The sequence below is a fragment of the Ixodes scapularis genome, unplaced genomic scaffold (assembly GCF_016920785.2).
Source record: "Ixodes scapularis isolate PalLabHiFi unplaced genomic scaffold, ASM1692078v2 PGA_scaffold5__190_contigs__length_132052651, whole genome shotgun sequence".
Classification (NCBI taxonomy): domain Eukaryota; kingdom Metazoa; phylum Arthropoda; class Arachnida; order Ixodida; family Ixodidae; genus Ixodes; species Ixodes scapularis.
The window spans coordinates 29,055,975-29,076,846 of NW_024609880.1; the positions used below are offsets into that span (position 1 = coordinate 29,055,975).

The 20,872-nt window shown below is 48.1% G+C and overlaps 1 protein-coding gene across 1 annotated transcript in view; it reads left to right on the forward strand.

Moving 5' to 3' along the window:
- The first annotated feature begins 3,214 nt into the window (after window positions 1-3,214).
- Window positions 3,215-20,872, forward strand: part of LOC115329010 — a 105,480-nt gene continuing 87,822 nt past the window's right edge. The window contains exon 1 of the mRNA XM_040214554.1: window positions 3,215-3,291. Within this exon, the coding sequence (XP_040070488.1) occupies window positions 3,272-3,291 (20 nt within the window). The 5' untranslated portion in view covers window positions 3,215-3,271. The remainder of the gene's footprint in view (window positions 3,292-20,872) is intronic.

Sequence of the window (20,872 nt, forward strand, 5' to 3'; positions counted from 1 at the left end):
CTGTCCAGACATCTTCGCATTCCCAGTCTTCGACAGAAATTAGACTGTCAAGCTCGGTCTTCACTGGGTCAACGAGATGAGGAGACTAGGCAGTAACTTGCGATCGGCCCTCGGGATTGCACGACGCCACTGCTTCAGGCGAGCGTCATTCGATGGAGTTTTAAACAAGGACACTCGCTCTGCGCAGTTCCAGTACCCCGAATTGCAGTTGGGAACGAAGCACATCTTTCCCGTCCTTATAGCATAACTTCTTCTTCGGGTTAATGCTCATCTTCGTGCACGATGGTAACACCGGTGATTGACACAGCACCAAAGCAAGACATGATGCCAGCCATTGACCGCTCACCACCACCACACCGCGAAAAAGGCGAGCAAGCTACGCCCCCGACTCTGTGGCCGCCGAGGGGAGACCTCATACCCACGGTGCTCACACCTCAGCGCCCTCTGCGGCGGCACGGAACAACTACACTTCGTTTCACCCTATGTTGTACCGCAGCGAATGCTTGAAGCGCGAGCTCATAGCGTTGGCAGCTGCTCTTAAGTCACGAGAGCTTGTGCCGCCGGGATGTGCCCAAGAGCAAGGAGCTCGCGCTTGTAGCCTTTCCTGCGGTACATCATAAGGTGAAACAGAGTATAGCCCTTGTTCAAGGCTAGCTCCGAACACGATCTGGTCGCTTGCTCCACGCGGACAGAGCGGCCAGAGTCACCACCTAAATGTATTTCTTCCACCGTGGTTTTCATGCATGTCAGAAAGAGAATGTGTGGTATGGAACGTAGTTTTATATGCATTTGAGCATTTGACCGCTGCATGACTTGGATGAAAACGAACGAAAGGCTAGGCATCCTGCGGCTCTGCGTCTACGCAGACAAGCACCACCAGAGCTTCGCCCCAATCAACATCATTCACCACGTGGAGATAAGGTTGTTTTTTAACATTTGAACTTGTTTTTAATATAAAAAATCAATTTGGAGGCGCCTGTTATTCATTAGAAAGATCACCCACAAAAACGCTGTACGCCTTTCTTTATTAAATAAACCGTCTTTAAGCGTCATAGATGCAAACTAACATAGCCACTTCGTGCTTTGACATAGAGCGTCGTCTGCTCGCATCCTACCAGTTGTGTCACAGGAGGGCGCCCGCGAGGTGGCGCCATCAAAACATGTCTAGAACTAATGTAATGGCCAATAGGCCATTACATCAGTTCTAGAAAATATTTCTGGCAACGAATATACACTTGTTTTTTTGTTTTTTTCTGAGAATTGAAACTCAAATATTTTAAACTTCGCGTTTTGTAAAAAGCCGCAGGTACTTCGGTCGCCTCCACCAATCGGATGACGATTTACAAAAGCCGTCGCGCATTTTCGTCACCCAAAATTCGTTTATACTCTGGTCGTTGCATTCTGGTATGACCGCTATCGCTGGAGCTTTTTCCTTGACTTTTGGTTCCAACTTATATACTATCTGAGATACATTTGGTGACTAATTTAGTCATCCTCAAATCCAACGTCTAAATTGTGTTGATATAACTTTTGATAAACTCTAGAGTACATGAAAAAAACAAACCAGAAGAAAGTAAAAGAATGCATGCCAGCTGGTTTGGAAAGAACATGCTCAAAACGGTGTAACGCAAAAAAAAAAAATAAAGAAAAACTGACAAACACAACACAAAGCCTCAAGAGAAGCTGGATTTATTTAACTGTCAACAGGAACCATACGCCTATCATCTACACTCAACTCACGTCAGAACAAAGGAAGGAAAACACGTCAAAAAAGAAAAAGAAACAAAATTGAATTCAGAAACCGAAGATACTTTTAAGGTTGACAACCTTCGAGGTGTTCCGCCACCAAGCTGCCAACGGTCAACGCCGTTCACTGGTGAATGACCCAGCTCGTGGCACTATGGTAACATAAGATCGAAATGTCTGACTGCTTTTGCTCGTGTGCCTTTTGGCTAGAATCATCTACATTGTGCATTGATTAGCCGGCGTTGTTCTTAAAGGGGCCGTGCAACAATGTTTGGACTTCGGCAAATAATTGTGGCAGTTGTTCACTAAAACGTCTGAAAAAAAATTAACTTTGCGCGTTAGGTCCTTGGGAAAGAGTTCAAACAATCGACGTTTTAGGGGCCTTGAAATCACCGCATGGCGTGTTTTTCTACACGCGAAAACGTGACGCGCTATAAACGCTCGCGCGGAAGCTGACGCGGGGGCACCCGCATGCAGACAAAGCCAAGCACCGCCGGCCGCGCGGTTATCAGCGTTGCCAGATAACAGGATTCTCAACACGCGATGTAAATGTTGACGCGAAAACTACAAGATGGGAATGAAATGAACAAATAAGTAAATAAAACCGGTTTGTGTGTCAAAAGAAAAATCTTTTAAATTTTTATATGGAAAATAAAAATGCTTCTGAACACTTTGAAATGCGCTGAATACGAAACAGCGCAGTGTGCAAAATAACGTGATAGACCGACCCTCTTTGGGCGAGAGTTGTTTCGACGCCTCGGCGCGCGCGTCTTGTTCTGGGTCGGCTAGAAACCAACGCTCCCGCGAAAACGCGCGCCCGCGCGCAGGAAATGAAGTCAGTTTGACGCCGACGCGCCTGAATCGCGACGAAAAACGCGATATGCGGTCTGCGCTTTACACTTTCTTCCGAGTCGCGTTCACATTGACGCGCGATGGGGATAAGGACTATAATGTTGGGTTTCCTTTCGAGCCTCCAGGGCGCGCGGCCTCTGCTTGTGAGTGCGATTCACATGTCGACCTCGAACGTTGGCCTGACAGATGTGCAGAGGGCGAGCACAACGGGGTAAGACTCAAAAAAAGAGAAAGTTTTTTTTTTTTTTTTTTTTATTTCTTAGTTCCCATGGCCGCCACACCGCGGTTGCAAATCGCAAAATATTCCTGTTCTTTTATTGGCTATTACGCAACGGAATCACGATATTTCAAAAGATTAGGGCGGTTTCTTCATTTTTTTTGGTAAAGCAAACAATGTAAAACTATAAAACTGCAAAATATTTTAAGGTTAAAATTGTTGCAATCGCTCCTTTAAAGGTGGAACTCTCTTCGCAGTCACCACTTGTTTTCTTGTTTTCTTTCTCTATTATTGCTTTCCGGTAGGTCTGACATTCTGGGGTATGCTGAAAACAAACGCAGCCCGATCGTAAATTTATATTTGTCCAGCGCAGGATTTCAGTATTTCGCACTCTGCTTTGGGCACGCAATCCTTCAGTGGTTCACCTCTGGGATCGGTCTGAGAAAACGAAGAAGGATGCTACCCTTTGACGAAAAGTAAGTGAGGATTCATTTTAATATAAATTAATTTTTAAAAAAAATTGGGTTATTACTTATTAGTTTAAGTCTGGATATAAAATTATACCAACCAGCATTTTATGTCACAAATGCATGAATTTGTGTACCACTCCAAAAACGTTCAATATCCCCATTTTATACACTTGGTAAGCTGCGACTAAGTTCCACTTTTGTTTAGCACTTTAATTCCACTTTTTTACATTATTACCATATTGCCCTATCCACTATCTCAATAGCTAACCCCCCGATAACTGGTCATTTCAGCCGCCATCTTTGCACCGTAGCGGAAGGAGGTTGTGAGAGACAAATTTGTTACGTTGTTCCTTCCCCAACCACGATTTCGGCCTTGAGGAGTGGCCATACCAGTTGGGGCCTTTCCGCTGAGCGCTTCACCATAAAGCAGTTCTTCAGCCACCGCTAGCATAGCGCTCCTATTAGAAAAAAAAAAAAAAAGTGGTGGGTTTGCCTTACTGGATACCCGACCCAGAGGAATAACACGGAGCCAACGGTTTCAGCAACAAGAAACTGAATTTAATTGGGCATGAACAAGACGATTAACATTCTTACCAGCGGCGCCTGAGTCCATGCAGCGACTCCCTGTGCGCCGCCTCTGATCCGCCTTATCAAGGCGGAGCACGTGATGTGCGCATGGCCGACTTGATTCCGCCGCCACGCGGGAAAGTTCGCCAGCTCTGCCCCGCAGTCAAGCAACTGGGCTGGGGAGCCGCCAGGGTGCACCCCCCCCCCCCCCCCCCCCCCTTCAAATATCGTCCGGCATGTCGATGAAGGAGATGTTGCGGGCGTCAGGGGGTGGATGGCGCTGCTGGGCGGACTGAACTAGAGTTCCTGTATAGGCTCCCTACGGGAGCCAGAGTTGCGCATTTGTTTTCCCCGCGCCGCCACGCCGCTATTCGCCGAGATCCATCACGTGAGGAGCAAAGCATCCGGTGGCGTGCAAGAAAGCCACCTTTACGGTCGCTCCGCCGACGTTTTTCGCGCCCCGGCGTATGTTCCCCTGCTTTCGCCCTCCTTCTCCTCCTCTCCTGTTTTCCATGCGCGGCGGCGCGCGGCGCCGCTATTCGCCAAATTTAGTCACGTGAGGAGCAAAGCAACCAGGGCGTGCGGGAAAGCCGGCACTACGGCCACTCGCCGAGGCTGAATGCGCAACTCTGCTACCGTAGTTAGCATATACAGGAACTCTAGACTGAACGTAGACTGACGTTGCAAGTCCGGTCGGCGCCGCTGGACGAGCGCGATGGCTCGTTGGAGGTCGCGCTCGCCACGTTGGTTGAAGCGCGCGATGCGTTCGGCGTACGCTCTCTCCCCAGCTCCTTGGTCACATGCTGCTCTTTCTGCAGCTGTTCGGTCAGCTTCAGCTTGTCAAAGACGTCCTGCATCTCCTCCAGCTGTCGCTTGAGCTCCTTGTTCTGGCTCAGGGCTCCGCTGGCGGGCACCCTGTTTCTCTGGATCATCTCTAGCAGGCGGCTGCTCTCCACGTAATCCTCCTTGATCTGAGCCAGCTGCCGCTTTGTCCTGTACGGGTCGTCCCTGACTTGCCAACGTCCTTGGTGTCCCGGTCCACCACGAGCCCGGCCACCATGTCGTTTCGATGGCGGGTTTGATGACGGTGTCATCAACAAGCCATCTTTCTAGAGAAACAAGGAAGCAGACGACATAGGGCCTTAGTTGAGAGTTGAGCTTGACGTTATTTTCGCACCCTTTGAGAAAGTTCGAAATAACATATCTGAGATGGGCACACAATCTTCTCGCCCCTCTTTTGAAAAGGGCGCATATCCGTGGAAGTAGGTAGCTACCCCCAAAGTGCAAGAGAGGCGAAGCCGAGGAGACAAAAAAAGAAAAAGGGATTCCTCTCTCTTTGGTGTCACCGACGTCGCAGGTTATATCGCCGCCTTTGGTGAAAACAAGGGAGTTTCCGAAACGGGACTGCCGTCAGTGTCGCTCCGGTCCTGCGAGAAATCTTCGTCTTCTGTTTGAAAAATCGTTCAAGATCGGTGACATGAACAGGTCCGGTTTCTTCACTAGACTCACGGTAAACTAAGTTGTAAGTTAGTTGTGAGCACTTTTCACGCACGCGAAACGGACCTTCCCAGCTGTTTGCGAGGGAGGCTGCGAAGTCTCGAGCGGCTTCACTCAGCGGGTGAGCCCCCCGGAGTACAAAATCTCTCACCTCGAACTGCAAGTCACGTCGCCCCTGGTTGTACTGTTCTGCCTGCTGCACTCGGGCGACGTCGAGATTTTCTAGGGCCTCTCGAAGGTTATCGGAGAAGCGCTTTCCCAGGTCCTCTGTAAACTTCACGTAGGGGCGAAGCCTTACCCCAGACTCTCTAGAAAGGATCGCTGTTAAAAAGCGGGAACGCGAGCTCCTTGCCGAAATTCAATTCGGCAGGAGTGAGACCCGTGGACCGATTAGTGTTCGTACGGGTTGCGAATGCCAGCTCGGGCAGTTTCGCGTCCCAGTCCTGGTGGCGCTCGGTGTAGGCCGCTAACATCATCGTAAGGTTCCGATTTACCCTCTCCGTGATATTTGCTTGTGGGTGGTATGGGGAAGTTTTTTTGTGCTTAATTCTCAGCACCGTGCAAGAGTCCAAGGACACCTTACTCGTTCGGTAGGAGGCATTATCGCTTACAAGTTGTGCTGGAAAGCCGAACCTAGCGAATGTTTCAAGCAGGTTTTCCCAAATCTTTTGCGAATCTAGCTTCCGTAAAGGGAATAACTCAACCCACTTCGTGAAGTGGTCGGTTGCAACGAACAAGTACTGATTGCCACGGGGATTACGTGGGAAGGGGCCCATGCCGTCACAGCAACAAGTCTGCCAAGGGCTCGGGCTCACGATTGGTTGCATAAGACCGGGGGGCTGATCACACATGGTTTTGCCTTCTGGCACCCCAAGCAGCTACGAGCGTGTCGGAGCACATCCTGCCTCATGTCTGGCCAAGCAGCAATTTGGGATAAAATTTCATCAGTTTTGCTCCCACTGCTGTGTCCTGCCAAGGCAGAGTCATCCATGTATCGAATGAAAAGCTTACGTAGCTTGCGCGGTATCACGGTCCGGAACGCAGAGCTATCCGGATCGTCGTCAGCCTGGGGGATGTAGCGCAGCAGGATGCCGTCGTCGCTCATCAAGTAGGAGTTGAACTCCTTGTCACTTGGGCGGTCGACTGGACATCTTCCTGCCAGCCTAGCGGACAAGCGCTGGCAGAGTCCGTCATCCGACGGCGTCTTGCGAAGCTCCTTGCGGCTCACCAATGTACCCCACTGTGAATCTGGGGATCTTCGTGCCGTGGCCGCGATGATCACCAAGCCATGGGTATTTTGCGGGTGTTCCTCGGGGAGTGGAGCACGAGAGAGCGCATCAGCAACATTGTTAGTTGACCCCGGGCGGTACACAATGGAGTAGCCATGCTGTTGTAGCGTTAGCGCCCAACAAGCAAGATGTCCAGCTGGATTTTGAAGTCCCCTTAGCCATGAGAACGCTAAGTGATCAGACTGAATCTGAAACGTTGCGCCATTTAGGTACATGTTGAAGCGCTTCAAAGCGTGAATAATGGCGACACATTCACGTTCTGCGACACTGTAGTTGCGCTTGGTTGGAGTTAGCGTGTGGCTCGTGAAAGCAACTGGACGAAGCACACCGTCATACTCCTGCAGCAAGACAACACCCGGGTCACAGTCGCTTGCACCTGTCTGCAAAACAAACGGCTTGTTCAAGACTGGGAGCTCTAAACAAGCGTTGTCAGACACGGCTTTTGAACGGGCTCTCAATGCGCATTGCTGTTGTTCGGCACAACAGCACCACCTGAAGCCTTTTTTTAGAAGGTAATTGAGCGGTTGGGATATTCCGGAACAGTCTGGAAAGAAATCATGGTAGAACGCAATCATTCTGAGGTATCTTTTTAGGCTCTTTACGTCATTTGTGCTCGGGTATTCCGTTAGCGCGCGCAACATCTTTTCGTTGGGGCAGAGCGTGCCGTTTTCCATAAAGGGGTATTCACACGAGGGAGAAATCCCGGGGATTTCTCCCCGGCACGCGCGCATCACGAGACGAAAACGCGAGGCTTTTGCACATCGGAAAGGCTGACGTTTTCGTCGCAGGATGCGCGTGCCGTGGAGAAATCCCCGGGATATCTCCCTCGTGTGAATACCCCTTAAGGAGGTTAATCTTGGGCGCGGCTAAATAAACTCTTCCGGGATGAATTGTGAGCCCAGCATTACGCATTCGTTCATGTACGATGCAAAGGTGCTTGACATGCTCCTCGATAGTTCTCGAGAAAACAACCACGTCATCCATGTATGCCATGGCAAATTTGTACTTTGAGCTCCCAATTACAACATCCATCAGGCGTTTAAAACTCGCTGGAGAGTTAGACAAGACAAACGGCAGTCGAGTGAACTCAAACAACCCTCTGTGGCAGATGAAATCAGTTTTTAAAACGTCTGATTGGTGAATTTGGATCTGAAGAAACCCGCGACTGTAATCCAGCGTTGTAAACACGGTTGCATTACGGAGCGCGTTCATCACGGAGGAAACGCTGAGGAAAGAGTAGCTATCTCGTACAGACACGTCGTTAAGCCGCCTGTAATCTACACGAAGTCCAGCTGTTCCGTATTCTTTCCGGAGCGAGGACAACGGGAAACGCCCAAAGGCTCTTCGACTCACATACTAAACCGGTGGCGATCATCTCCTCAAGCGCAGCTAGGAGTGCCCTTTCGTGGACGCTGATCGGTCGAGGGTTGCCCCTCCGAGGCGGCGCGTCACCGGTTTTAATGCGATGCAGCAGGATCTAAGTCTTTCCAGGCGTTTCCGTGAACATCGGTGAGAAAGACTGCAGGTCGGCTTACAGGTCCTGCTTCGGCTGGCTGTTTACGGGGCACTTTCGCAACGATTCTCGAACGCCAGCAGGCAAGACGTCCGGTACCATGGTGAAGTGGGTTGCAGTAGGCGGTTTATGGATGCAGTCCTCCCGTCTAGTGAACAACGTCAGCTCCGGTTGCCCCAGCCGGTATCCGCCACCAGAAAAGTCGAGTGTCATGCTTTCACCTGTAACGAAATCTCGGCCCAAGATCACGGGTACCACATTCTTTGGCATATAAAGAAATCACTGAAGCCGCTTCGTTCCATTAAACCAAGTGTGCAGCCTCACAGCTCCTCCAGCTGGTATCGTTGTACCAGAAGCTATCTGCAAACGGGTTTCGCACTCCCGGAGGCTTATCTTTTTTGCTTCGCCGAGTTTGAAAATGAAATCTTCTAAAAGCGATATAGCGGCCCCAGAATCCAAAAGTGCGACAACGGAGAAATCCAGGAGTGAAGTCGTCACGCGTGGTTCAATGCTGTTAGGCTTGGCATGGATTCGACAAACCGATAAAATCCGTGCCGCGGCTTTACTGCTCCCAGGGACTGTAACGGCCATCGGCGAGTGGCTGTCTGGTTTCAGCGTCGCCGGCCGTAATCGTTCCCTGGTTGTTCTTGTCCCGGCCCTTTGCCGCCGTCTCGTGCCACCTCTTGTTTGTAGTGTCCATAAGTATTGGAGACTGGTTTCGGTGATGGCCGGGATGCTCGCACTTGTATAGCAGCAGAGTGACGACGGTTGCCTGCTTAGGCCACTCGCAGCGACGTTCCCGTCGGATCGCCTCCAGTGACCGGGTAAAGAACCACTATGGAGGGCTGTTACACATAACAGCATCTCGCGACTGGAAGAAAAGACCTGCGAGGAAAAGAAGGATCTCGCGCCATCAAAGGCCCGGGCACGCACACTTTTTTCTTCTCTGGACTGATCGTGCAACCGCTATGACGAGCTGCTCAGATTAAATCGCTTGTAATGTCAGAGGCTGTTGGAGAAAGTTTTTACAGGAATTTGATGGTGCCGAAACCCGAGAAAGCTACTTCAACGCTACAGAAAGCCAACCGAGACCTCAAGGAGCTTCTGGAGCGAGTACGGACCAAGCGAACCTCTCGTCGGGCCCAGACCACTCGGCTCATCCACGAGGTCAGGGCAACTTTTGCAAATGACGATCACGATCTTAGTTCGCTCGCAACACTTCTTCAGAGATTAACGACAAATATCGAAGAGCTGAAAATCTTAGATCGAGAGTTCGAATCTTTCGTAAGCGACGAACACCTTGAGCAAGAGTCTGAAGCAATAATGACCTACCAGGACAACTCAGCGCAGGAATTTACAATGCTGAGTCATCGAATTGAGATTCTGAAGAATAAAGAAGCCCATGTGGTAGAAGTAAACAGAACACCGGCGATTCTTCCGACCACCACCGAGAACGCCAGAGCAAGACTTCCGAAATTGGAGATGTTGAAATTTGACGGCAGCACCTCGCAGTGGCAAGTGTTCTGGGATATGTTCCAAAACACGATCGACCAGCATCCTCAACTGTGTCAGGCTGACAGGTTTCACTACCTCCGGTGCCTTCTCAGCGGACCCGCAGTTAGAGCCATTGCTGGCCTTCATGGGTCTAACTCCAGCTACACAGACGCTTTGGCTATACTGCGAGCGCGATTTGGAGACAAGAAACTCATCGAGCAAGACCACCTTTCAAAACTTCGAACGCTCCAGAAGGTTCCATCATCAAGCGACGTTGGTGCCTTAAGAAGACTTCTCGACGCCGTTCAGCTACACATTCGTGTCTTAAAAGATCTCGGAGTTCACGCTATGTCCTACTCTGCAATGCTGAACGAGATACTAATGAAGGTTTTACCAACCGACGTCGTCATCGAATATCATCGACGAAAGTCCTTCAGCGGAGCTACAGAGCCACTAACGTCAGAAGGAGATCTGGAGATGACCTTAAAATTTCTTCAGGTTGAAGTGGAATGTCGAAAACGAAGTGGACTCACAACAGGGAGGACACGTCAAGACAGTCGACTTGACAGTAGGAAATACGATTCCAGAAGAGAAGGTACAATGAGCTCCGCAGCTGTTCTACACAGTCGGGCGAAAGAGTCAGCAGACTGCCTTTTCTGCTCTTCCACAAAACACTCGTCGGAAAATTGCAACACAGATGCAACGATAGATGCGAAAAACAAGAAACTCTCCGACGACATGAGATGTTTTAAATGTACCATGAAGGGGCACAGAGCGCGAGATTGCAGAAGGAGAATCGTCTGCAATACTTGCAAAGGCAGACATGCTACATCAATGTGCGACCCACGCTGGCAACGAACTAAGGAGACGGAACGAAACAGCAAAACAAAGGCACTCCATACTTACGCTCCATCAACAACACAAAAGGAGCCCCATATCCTACATCAAACGTTTCGGGGCTGGATCGCTGGCAAAAGTTGGTACAGGTACATAAGATGAATGATAGACGGAGGAAACCAGCGAACTTTCATCCGAGAAGATGTGTCCAAAAGGTACCAACTGCGTATTCTCGGCGACATAAATATTTGCATCAACACCTTTGGATCCGAAGCTGCAAAAGAACAAAGACGAAAGCTTGTGGAGGTTAGACTAAAGAGCCAGTACCACCAAGGAGAGTACATTTTAGAAGCGGTAGAAGTTCCGAAGATTCGCAGCTAAATGATGGAGCTTCCTTTGGACCACCCTTTCGTAGGAGAGCTTCAAAGTCAAAGAAAGGATTTGGCTGACCTTTGCCTTTTCGATAAAACGAAAGGGGCACTCAGAATCAGCCTATTAATCGGTGCTGACCAAGTATGGAAAATCATGAAGGATGACAACATCCGCAGTGAGAGTCAGCAGCTGACAGCGCTAAGCACTCGACTTGGTTGGACGGTACAAGGACCAACGGACAAAAATTATTCATTGACAACACAAAACCATGTCATGACCTGTATTCTTAATGCAGGAGTCACCACCGAAGACGAAACGAACACCTGGAACACCTTGGAATCACAAAGAAGGAAGATAGGTCCCAGGAAACGGTGTTACAGACATTTGAAGAGTCGATTGGTTGAGCTGAAGGCAGGTATGAAGTCTCACTACCCTGGAAGCCCAACAAAAGAATCGAGCTGCAGGACAACAAGGAGCTGGCGACAGCAAGGTTAAACGGGGTGATGCGAAAACTCCGGAGAGATGAAAACCTTCTGAACACTTAAGACAGTGTGACCCGTCAATATTTGAAAGATGAACATGCAGAGGTGGTTCCAGATGCGAAGAAAAATACAGGTGGGCAGTACTAGATGCCGCACCATGCGCCAGTACGCGAGGAGGCGCTCGCAACGAAGACCAGAATTGTATTTGACGCGTCATCTCACCAGCAAGGAAGTGAGTCTCAACGGATTTCTTGAAACGGGACCAAAGGCATTTTACGACCTATTACAGGTTTTCCTGAAGTTTCGAGTCAATAAAATAGCGATGACAGCAGATGTTCAGAAGGCATTTTTGCAAATATCAGTAAAAGAAAGGGATCGAGATGCGCTACGCTTCTTGTGGCTTGAAGAGAGGCCCACAACAACCGGTCATTTACCACCAATACAGGAGTGGAGGATGACTCGCGTTCCGTTTGGGACGACACCCGGTCCGTTCTTGGTGACAGCTACCCTAAAGCATCATTTCCGAACCGTTCAAAACCACCCGGAGACAGCTCAGGTTCTAGCGTAACCGTTCTATGTCGACGATCTCTTGACTGGCGCCAGAGTGAAGCAGCAGCAGTCAAGTTGTTTAACAAAACACAAGACATCATGCAACAAGCTGGCATGAATCTTCAAAAATGGGCATCCAACAGCAAGACACTGCAAAGATTGTTCCAAAAAGAAGTTCCCCAACCGACTGATATGGCGACAGACACCAAGGTGCTTGGAATGTATTGGAATACAGAAGAGGACACTTTGAAGTTGTCGTTGACCTCGACGTCGAACATCTTGAAAACGAAATTAAGTACAAAGCGATATGTCCTTCAAGCTGCCAATAGAATCTACGACATCATGGGACTGCTATCCCCTTTCACCATCCGGGTCAAGATTATGTTCCAAAAACTGTGGGAATTAAAGATAGGCTGGGACAATAGTCTTCCTGAGAACATACTACAAGAGTGGAACACGTGGTGCAACGAGATTCCACAGCTAAAAGTTATATCCATATCTCGATTCTTGTTCGAGGAACTCCAAGACACTACGCTGTTTAGCGAACTACATGTCTTCACTGACGCCAGTTTGAAGGCTTATGGCGCATTTGTCTACCTAGGAATATGTGACTCTGGGAACACAGTAGAAATACATCTACTACTTGCAAAGGCGCGATTAGCACCTCTTAAAAAGCTGACACTTCCTCGCTTAGAGCTTATGGGAGCTCTCATCGGTTCTAGATTACTGCGCTATGTAGAAAAGACGTTGTCTCTTCAAGACCACGAAGTATATTGGTGGACAGACTCTACCATAACGTGGAAGTGGATACAAGGTCAAAGTCACCGGTGGGAGACATTTGTTGCCAATAGAGTGAGGGAAATCCAAAACAACACGCCTACAGCTCGCTGAAGATTCTGCCCGGGTAAAGAAAACCCGGCAGATTGCCTAACAAGAGAACTCTCCTCGTCAAACCTAGACTCAAACAACTTGTGGTGGACTGGTCCTTCTTGGCTCAAGAAACCGTCACCAGAATGGCCACAGGCGCATCCCGAACGAAACGACCTAGACGACATGGAAGACAATGACATCAAGACCAATGTACTGAAAGTAACAACTGCCGTAGTCGATCCTGTACTTGACTTGCAACGCTACAGTGAGCTCTCAAGGGTCCTACGCGTCACTGCTTGGATTTACCGTTTCAAAGAAAACACTGGCGCACTGAAGGAATTGTCTAACTACCTTTCAACTGCAGAACTCAAAAGGGCGGAACAATACTGAATAAAGGTCACACAAAAAATGAATTCTCGGGAGAACTTCAGAGCATACGAAATAGAAGACCGCTGAACAAGTCATCGAAACTAAAAGATTTGTTACCTGTCATAGATGACGTCGGAGTTTTACGATTTGGCGGTCGTCTCTAACAACTAAACGCATCAGAAGACCTTAAACACCCCATCATACTCCCCAACGCACATCGCTTCACCGAGTTACTTATATGCAGCGCAAATCAGCGGGTGCTTCACGGAGGGGTAGCAGATACCTTAACTGAATTGTGCGAACAGTATTGGATTGTACGGGGAAAACAAGCCGTAAAGAAGTCTCTACGAAACTGCACCAAGTGTGCAAGGACACACTTGAAGACCGCATCAGCTCCTATGGCACCACTGCAAAAGAACGGATTGAGGCGACGCGCCCATTCAACGTCCTGGGTATTGATCTTGCTGGTCCACTTTACTCAAAGGAACAAAAGAACGAGAAGTCATATATCGCCATCTTCACATGCGCAGTCACACGAGCAGTTCACCTCGTGCTCACAACGAGCACATCTGCTCAATCCTTTTTGATTGCTCTATGTCGGTTCGTTTCCAGAAGAGGACTGCCAGACCTATTTTATTCAGACAACGCTTTGGCGTTTAAGACATTTGCGAGAGACCTATCAGCTGTCTGGGAACTGCTCCAACATCAGGATGTACAAGACTATGTCGCCCACCATTACATCACCTGGAAATTTAGCGCCGAAAGAGCCGCGTGGTGGGGAGGTTTCTGGGAGAGAATGATACGGACAGTGAAGACCTGCCTCAGGAAGGTTCTAGCACGAAGCTATCTTAATTTTGAAGAGTTGTCGACGGTGTTACAGGAAGTAGAAGCCGCCGTGAACTCGCGTCCTTTAACATTTCTTAACTCAGATCAACCGGAACCAACAATTTTAATACCTGCACATTTCCTAGTGGAAGAACGCCTTCTGTCGTTGCCGACAATGAAGCAAATGAGCTCCAACCCGCAGACATCGCGTTAGCTAAGACGGCGATGGAGCTACAGAGAACTAATTTCACAGCAGTTTTGGAAGAGGTGGATGAAGGAGTATCTTTTGCAACTTCGCCCTGCCCACCACGCTCGGCCCAAGAACACAACGCCTATTGCTGTCGGGGACGTGGTAATTATTCACGATGCGAGACGACCAAAAGAAACGTGGGAGGTGGGACGAATAACAGAAGTGCACCCTGGACGAGACATTATCATTCGCTCGTGTGAAGTGCGACTGGCGGTCGGACGAACTTTTAGGAGACCAGTTCAACTTCGTTACCCGCTGGAGGTCTGCACCAAGTCCGTGGTGGGAGCTTGTTAAACATAACAGCATCTCACGACTGGAAAAAAAGACCTGCGAAGAACAGGAGGATCTCGTGCCATCAAAGGCCCGGGCACGGACAATTTTTTCTTCTCTGGACTGATCTTGCAACCGCTATGACGAGCTGCTCAGATTAAATCGCTTGTAATATCAGAGGCTGCTGGAGGAAGTTTTTACAAGGGCCTCCACCAGGCTTGTGACTGGCTGTTATGGGGAGGGCTTGCTCCGTTGCGGCGGGGGTCCGCGCTGCGTGGCTGCGAAATTGCGACCGCACCGTGCCAGTTTTCACCAGCACTTGCAGGAGCAGACTGATGAAGATGGTTCGCTTAGGTGGTGATCTCCGTTGGGCCCCAGCTTACGATAGGACACGGCCAACGACCTCCAACCTGCCGTGGCGGCCCCCACCCGAGACCCTCACGGTCCCCGCTGTGACCTCCGGGGACTTCTTTACAAGAGTTAGGCGAACATCCGCTTATCCCGCACGGGAGAACGCCATGCATGCCAGGCCTACACTCCTGGTTGACGTGGTGGGGAAGCGAGGTCTTGTTCGGAGAGTTCACTTGCGTGGAGGCCCCGGGCCCCGCCATGCGTATGCCGGTTTGAGCGCGTACTTGGCTGGTGGCGGCGGCACTTAGTTCCGCTCGGCATGAAGAGCTTCCTCGATGAAGCGGGCGCCCCGGGCTAGCTCTTCAAGGCTCTCAAAGGTGCGGTTGATAAGGTAGACCTTTGGTGACACTGTCTTTTGACCCGAGCTACACTGTCTGACTGTGGTGACTTCGGGTCCGCCCTCTTGAAGAGCTTTTGCATGACCCGAACGTACCGGACCAGACTTTCGTCCGGGTGCTGCATCCTTGCCTCGAACTCTCGGAAAATCTGCGTTGCGTAGCCTGCCGGCAGAAACTCTTATTGAAGTCTTGTATGGAAGTCCGCCAGGCGAACTCTCGGAGAATCTAGCTGCGTTGCGTAGCCTGGCGGCAGAAAATCTTCTCGAAGCCATGTCTGGAAGTCCGCCAGGCTGGGGAAGAGAGCGTGCGACCCCAACCAGACCCTGGCACTGGCTTGCAACGCCAGCGGGACAATGCGCTCCACGATGAAAACGTCCGAGGCACCGGAAGCAAGGTGGTACGTCTGCAACTCGCCCAAGAAGTCTGCCACGTACATGACGTCGCCGTACCCCGTGTAGACTGGAACGGTCAAGTGTGGTCGAGGCTCTTGCGGTTGGGTGTCCTGCTGGCCAGGCGCATGGGCCAGGTGCTGCATCACGGAGTCGCACATCTCCGTGACCTTCGTGAGCAGGTTCACTTGTGCCGCTGCGGCCATCGCGACTTCCTGCTCCCGTGTAAGCGTGCCCACAAAAAAAAAATGTCAATGTTAGCGACCTTTGACGATTGACGTAATTTGCCCGAAAAGCATACACAAAAATGAAAGCCGTTTACAAATCCCTGTAACGCCGAATTGGAGCGCAGCTCTTGAGGAGGAGTAGGGAAGGGTACTGAGGGGGGTCACGTCCCCTGCGGGCAGTCATGTGACCTCGGGGGGGGGGGGGTCACGTGACCCCCCCCCCCCCCGATTACGCCGACGCCGACGCCGCTCAGGCTGGAAACGGGCCCCTAAGAGCTGCGCTCTAAAAGGAAGTGACGCCCCCCAAAAACCAACACAAGCGAGCAACACAATTGCCGCGGTCACTAAAGAAGCAGCCGGAAACACGCCAATACCACCAATGAGGACGTGACGGAAGCACCGAACGAGGGTAGGAAACACGGGGGTAAGGAAAAAGACTTACCGAAAGAAGAAACCAAGCCCCATGAAATTCCTGCGACTGGGTGGCATACCACGTTGGTCACCATTGTGGTCGGTTTGCCTTGCTGCATACCCGACCCGTAGGAATAACGCGGAGCCAACGGTTTCAACAAGAAACTACAATTAATGGGACATAGACGAGACGACTAACATTGTTATTAGAAGCGCCTGAGTCGAGGCAGCGACTCTCTGTGCGCCACCTCTGATCCGCCTTATCAAGGCGGCGCACGCGATGTGCTCGTGGCTGACTTGATTCCGCCGCCACGCGGGAAAGTTCACCACCTGTGGCCCGCAGTCGGGCAACTGGGCTGGGGTGCCACCAGAGTGCCCACCATACCAAAAAAAGTACGACATTTTTTGAAGAGTGCAGATTGCTATATCAAAGCGATTCAGTCGGCGTTGATGTCGACGCGAGAGTGAGAAATGTGGTAAATAAAGATAAAAGTAAGAGCACTGGGGATGAGGAGGGGAGTTCCTATGCTGCGACAAAATGGCTAATTATGCTAATCGGCCCGTGTCCTTTAACCTTTGACTGCGTTCTGGATCAAGTTCGAACAAAATACAGGAAGGCCTCCTGCTATCTTCAAGTGGAGCAGTGAGTGGAGCACAAGTGCGAAAGAGCAAGAAATATTATTATTTCAAATAAGGATAAATCAGTGCGCCTAAGAGAAGAAGGCAGACGTCATTACTACTCTCTTTTTCAGGGGTCTTCATAAGTCACAGTTTGCGTGTTTCGTAAAAAGTTTCTGAACACTGTGCGGTATTTCTGGGAGCGCGGATTTGGTCACAAGTAAACCAGCTCTAAATTAATGCCAAAAGTGCCACCGCTCAACTGACAAAAATTGTAATACTGGACAAGAAAAATCTGAAAACCAGTTGCCTTTTTCCACATTAATCGACTAATTATTAAGCTACATATTTAATTTAATTCGGCTAGGTATTGTGACGCTTATCCCCCAATTCATTATCCAATGCCCGCCGAACTCGACAAACATCCCTTGAAGACAGTATCTATGTATCGATTGCACCCTATTTAAATATGGCGGACAAGTTTGAAACAAGCACCCAGTCTTTGAGTTGCTCGTGCAAAGTATGTTTCATCTGGCTCTCGTAATAGGAAAAACTTTGCATGTTATGTGACAACCCAACTGTGAAATTGTAGATAGATTGCTTAGTTGGCAAATAACCCGTTGATTACCGGTTGCATGTGTTAAGACTTCTCCAAATACTTAAGATCAGCACCGACATTTATTTATTAGACATGTGCCAAGTCAATTCGTTTTCTTTCTTTATACTCAGACACAGGTTTAAAGGGATACTTCAACAAAATTTGAAATATTCCCGTCGTGTTCAAAAATAGGTTGAATATGATCCACAATATCCGTAAATCACAATCGCGCGTTCGTATTTTGAGCCTGGTTGCTGTATGTTTCGTTATAAACGGCCCACTCTGGCAAGCGCTCGGAAAAGGCCCAGCGGAGACCGCGTGACATCCAACGCAATCGTGACGTAGGTCATCTCAAGACGAGCAAAGCTACGGCGAGGCTGACGTCGAGAGGATGGCCTAGTCGTTCCAGCCACCGAAGCGGCTGCTTTTGTACGAATTTTGAGTGACGGGTTAATCTCCTGTAATCTTCTAGGGGGACGATAGCGACTTCTGCGACACACAAAAGGCATTCTCGGGAAGAGGGGAGTTCCTCCTGCCCCTCTTCTCTCGTCGTGGCCGGAGACGAGACAACCTCTGTCACTAGCTGTCAAGGTTCCTAGACGGGCATTACAAGCGAGGCGTTAGCGACATCCACCAGGTGCTCTTTGCTAATCGTTTAATTCGTTTTAAAATTTCTTTTCGTGACTTTTTTAACAAGAAATTGGTATTTTCGTTGTGATGCTGCTTTTTTGAACACATATAGACCAAAAAAGGAGCGTCGAAATTTCGTTGTAGTATGCCTTTAAAGCAAAAAACAAAAACAAAAAGGTACTCACCCTAATCCTCAAAAATTGCTGGTGTTTGATTTTCGTCTGTTAAACGACAATATCGATTACATTCTATTTTTTCTTGTGTTGGATATCTATCAACAAAAAATAAAAGTATACCTTCGGGATTGAAACATCAGTTTAAAGGTATGGTAGGTCGGGTAAAATGCTAATGTAGAAAAATACATCTACCCCGGTGCGTAATCATCACACAATTATCAAAAAAAAATTGAACAGGAAGCAATAACAAAATAATTGTGAAACTTATTTTTTTTAAGAATTTGCGTGTGGTATTAAGAAGGCTTACATTGATGAACCATTTTCGGCCTTTAATTGGAGGTCTATATTCAAATAATTCATTGCTTAGTCTGTTTAATGCGGTGGCTGCTGAAACTGTTAAAGTTTTGCAGCATTATCAAAATAACACCTCACATTTGGCGATAACAATAAGTGCGATTCAAATAGCCTTAGCAAAGCAAATACAGGACGTTTAAAAAAATATCCACTATATTTCATTAATTCGTTTGTTTCACATATACTCAAATGCTACGGGTTGCTAAAGAAATGGAAGCGTGATGTGTATCATTTACCTAGAAATATATATTTTATTCAAATATAAGACAGTAAACGTAACAAAAATCCGAGGACACCTAATCACTTTTTATGAGTTAAAATTGCGAAAGCATGACATCTTAAATTGAACGCCGCGGTGTGTTCCGCGGGGTTTCGCAGGCGCCAACGGTGTGAGTACGTGCTTGAGGCGGCGCATGTTGGTCGGCGCCCAGAGGGGCAGAATCGGCCGAGCGCGCGTAACCGTGTTCCTTTTACCAGCGCGTGGGCCCGCAGCGCCATGAAGTGGCGTTTTTTTGGAACTAGGGCGCGCGCCAGGGAAGGGGAGTTTATTCTCCGTTTCGCTGCTACAGACTACAGTCTTCACTCCATGGGACAGGAAACTTTAGGCGCCGTTTCACACGGCTTCAAGAGCTGATAACGCCGGTTCTCTCCATGGGACATGTTAATGCTTTTGCATTAAAACCAGTGCTACGCTTTATTGGCTCTCAACCTTTTTTGATATCATAGCGGTAGCGAGATGAAAAGTAAAACGCAAGGTGAATAAAAAGGCATATTTTGCATCATAAAACCAAGATTGTGTACTCTAGATGAGCGTAGGCGTTCCGAATATTAAAATATTATTTCTGCTTGTGAAAATGAAGTTCGCTGTTCTGCTATGACAAAACATGACATGTTGGTGGAGCAGATGTATCGCTACAATTTTACCTTTGATGCTGTGCTTCACAAAGACAAAGATGAGAAACCGTTAAAAGGTCGCGGATTAGGTCATTATTGTAGTAAATGAAATCTAGCTTCAGGTGGCATTTCTATTGTTTTTTTTGTATTTTTTATTATAGAGGCAAGGAAAAGTACCGCCGGGTAACGAGTCCCATAACCCCCTAAACTTTTAACCAGAACAACGCGCATTCGCAGTGCAATATAAATAACGCTATTGAATGAAACTAAAATAAAATTCGCACCAACATCGAAACACACAAATGAAACGAAAATAACCCAAAGAACGCAGAATATAATTATCACTTGAAACATGCTACGAGAGTCTCCATCACTAAGACTTAAAATCTGCCTTCCTTAACAAAATGGTCATAATCACCAATGTAATAAGAATGCCAGGTATCTTTCTAATAATGCTCTCTACAATGTATGTAAAAAATGTATGTAAAAATACTAATTATCAAAATATTTTATAGAGAAGGAAACAAACACCCTCAAAAATAAAAAAATAAATGGTTGGCCGATTCTGTTAGAAATATAAAAAAAAAGTCGAAAGTTTTTTTTTTTTATTCATGCAGCTGAAAAGCACATGACGCCATAAAAATATAAAAAGACAGCGCAGATTTACCGCACAATTGAAAGTAAGACAATAGTAGGAAGCGTACCAAGATCACGTTAGAGTAACACAATTTAAAAACGTCGCGCATGGTGCCTTTGGGTAACTTTCGATGCCATCCGCATTATTACAGAATTTCTACATATCAAGCTGATGAGTAATTTCAATGTCATTTTAATATATATATATACATATATATATATATATACATATATATATATATATATATATATATATATATATATATATATATATATATATATATATATATATATATATATATATATATATATATATATATATATATATATATATATATTCTTAGATGGATAATGGAAGGTTGCTTTTAATGAATAACCGAGTGGGTTGAGGACTAGGTTCCAACTGATTCGGCCAGCGTGCGCCGCGTGAGTCGATGACGATCACGGTGGTTGTGAATGAAGACGATGACGAAGTATGAGCGTCAATCTTCTTAACATTTTCCCCCTCTATATGAAGGACGGCAGATTGGCGTCATAGGGGTATCACAGAGCTGCGATTGGTGGGTAGTACTTTTTGAGTCTGGCGACGTGAACGGTGTCACGGTAACGATGGCGGTGGTCCACGGGAACCTCAAGAGCTTCTATGACGTAGTTCACTGGGGATGTTTGGGATATCACCCGATAAGGTCCGTCATATTTGTACAGGAGCTTTTCAGAGAGG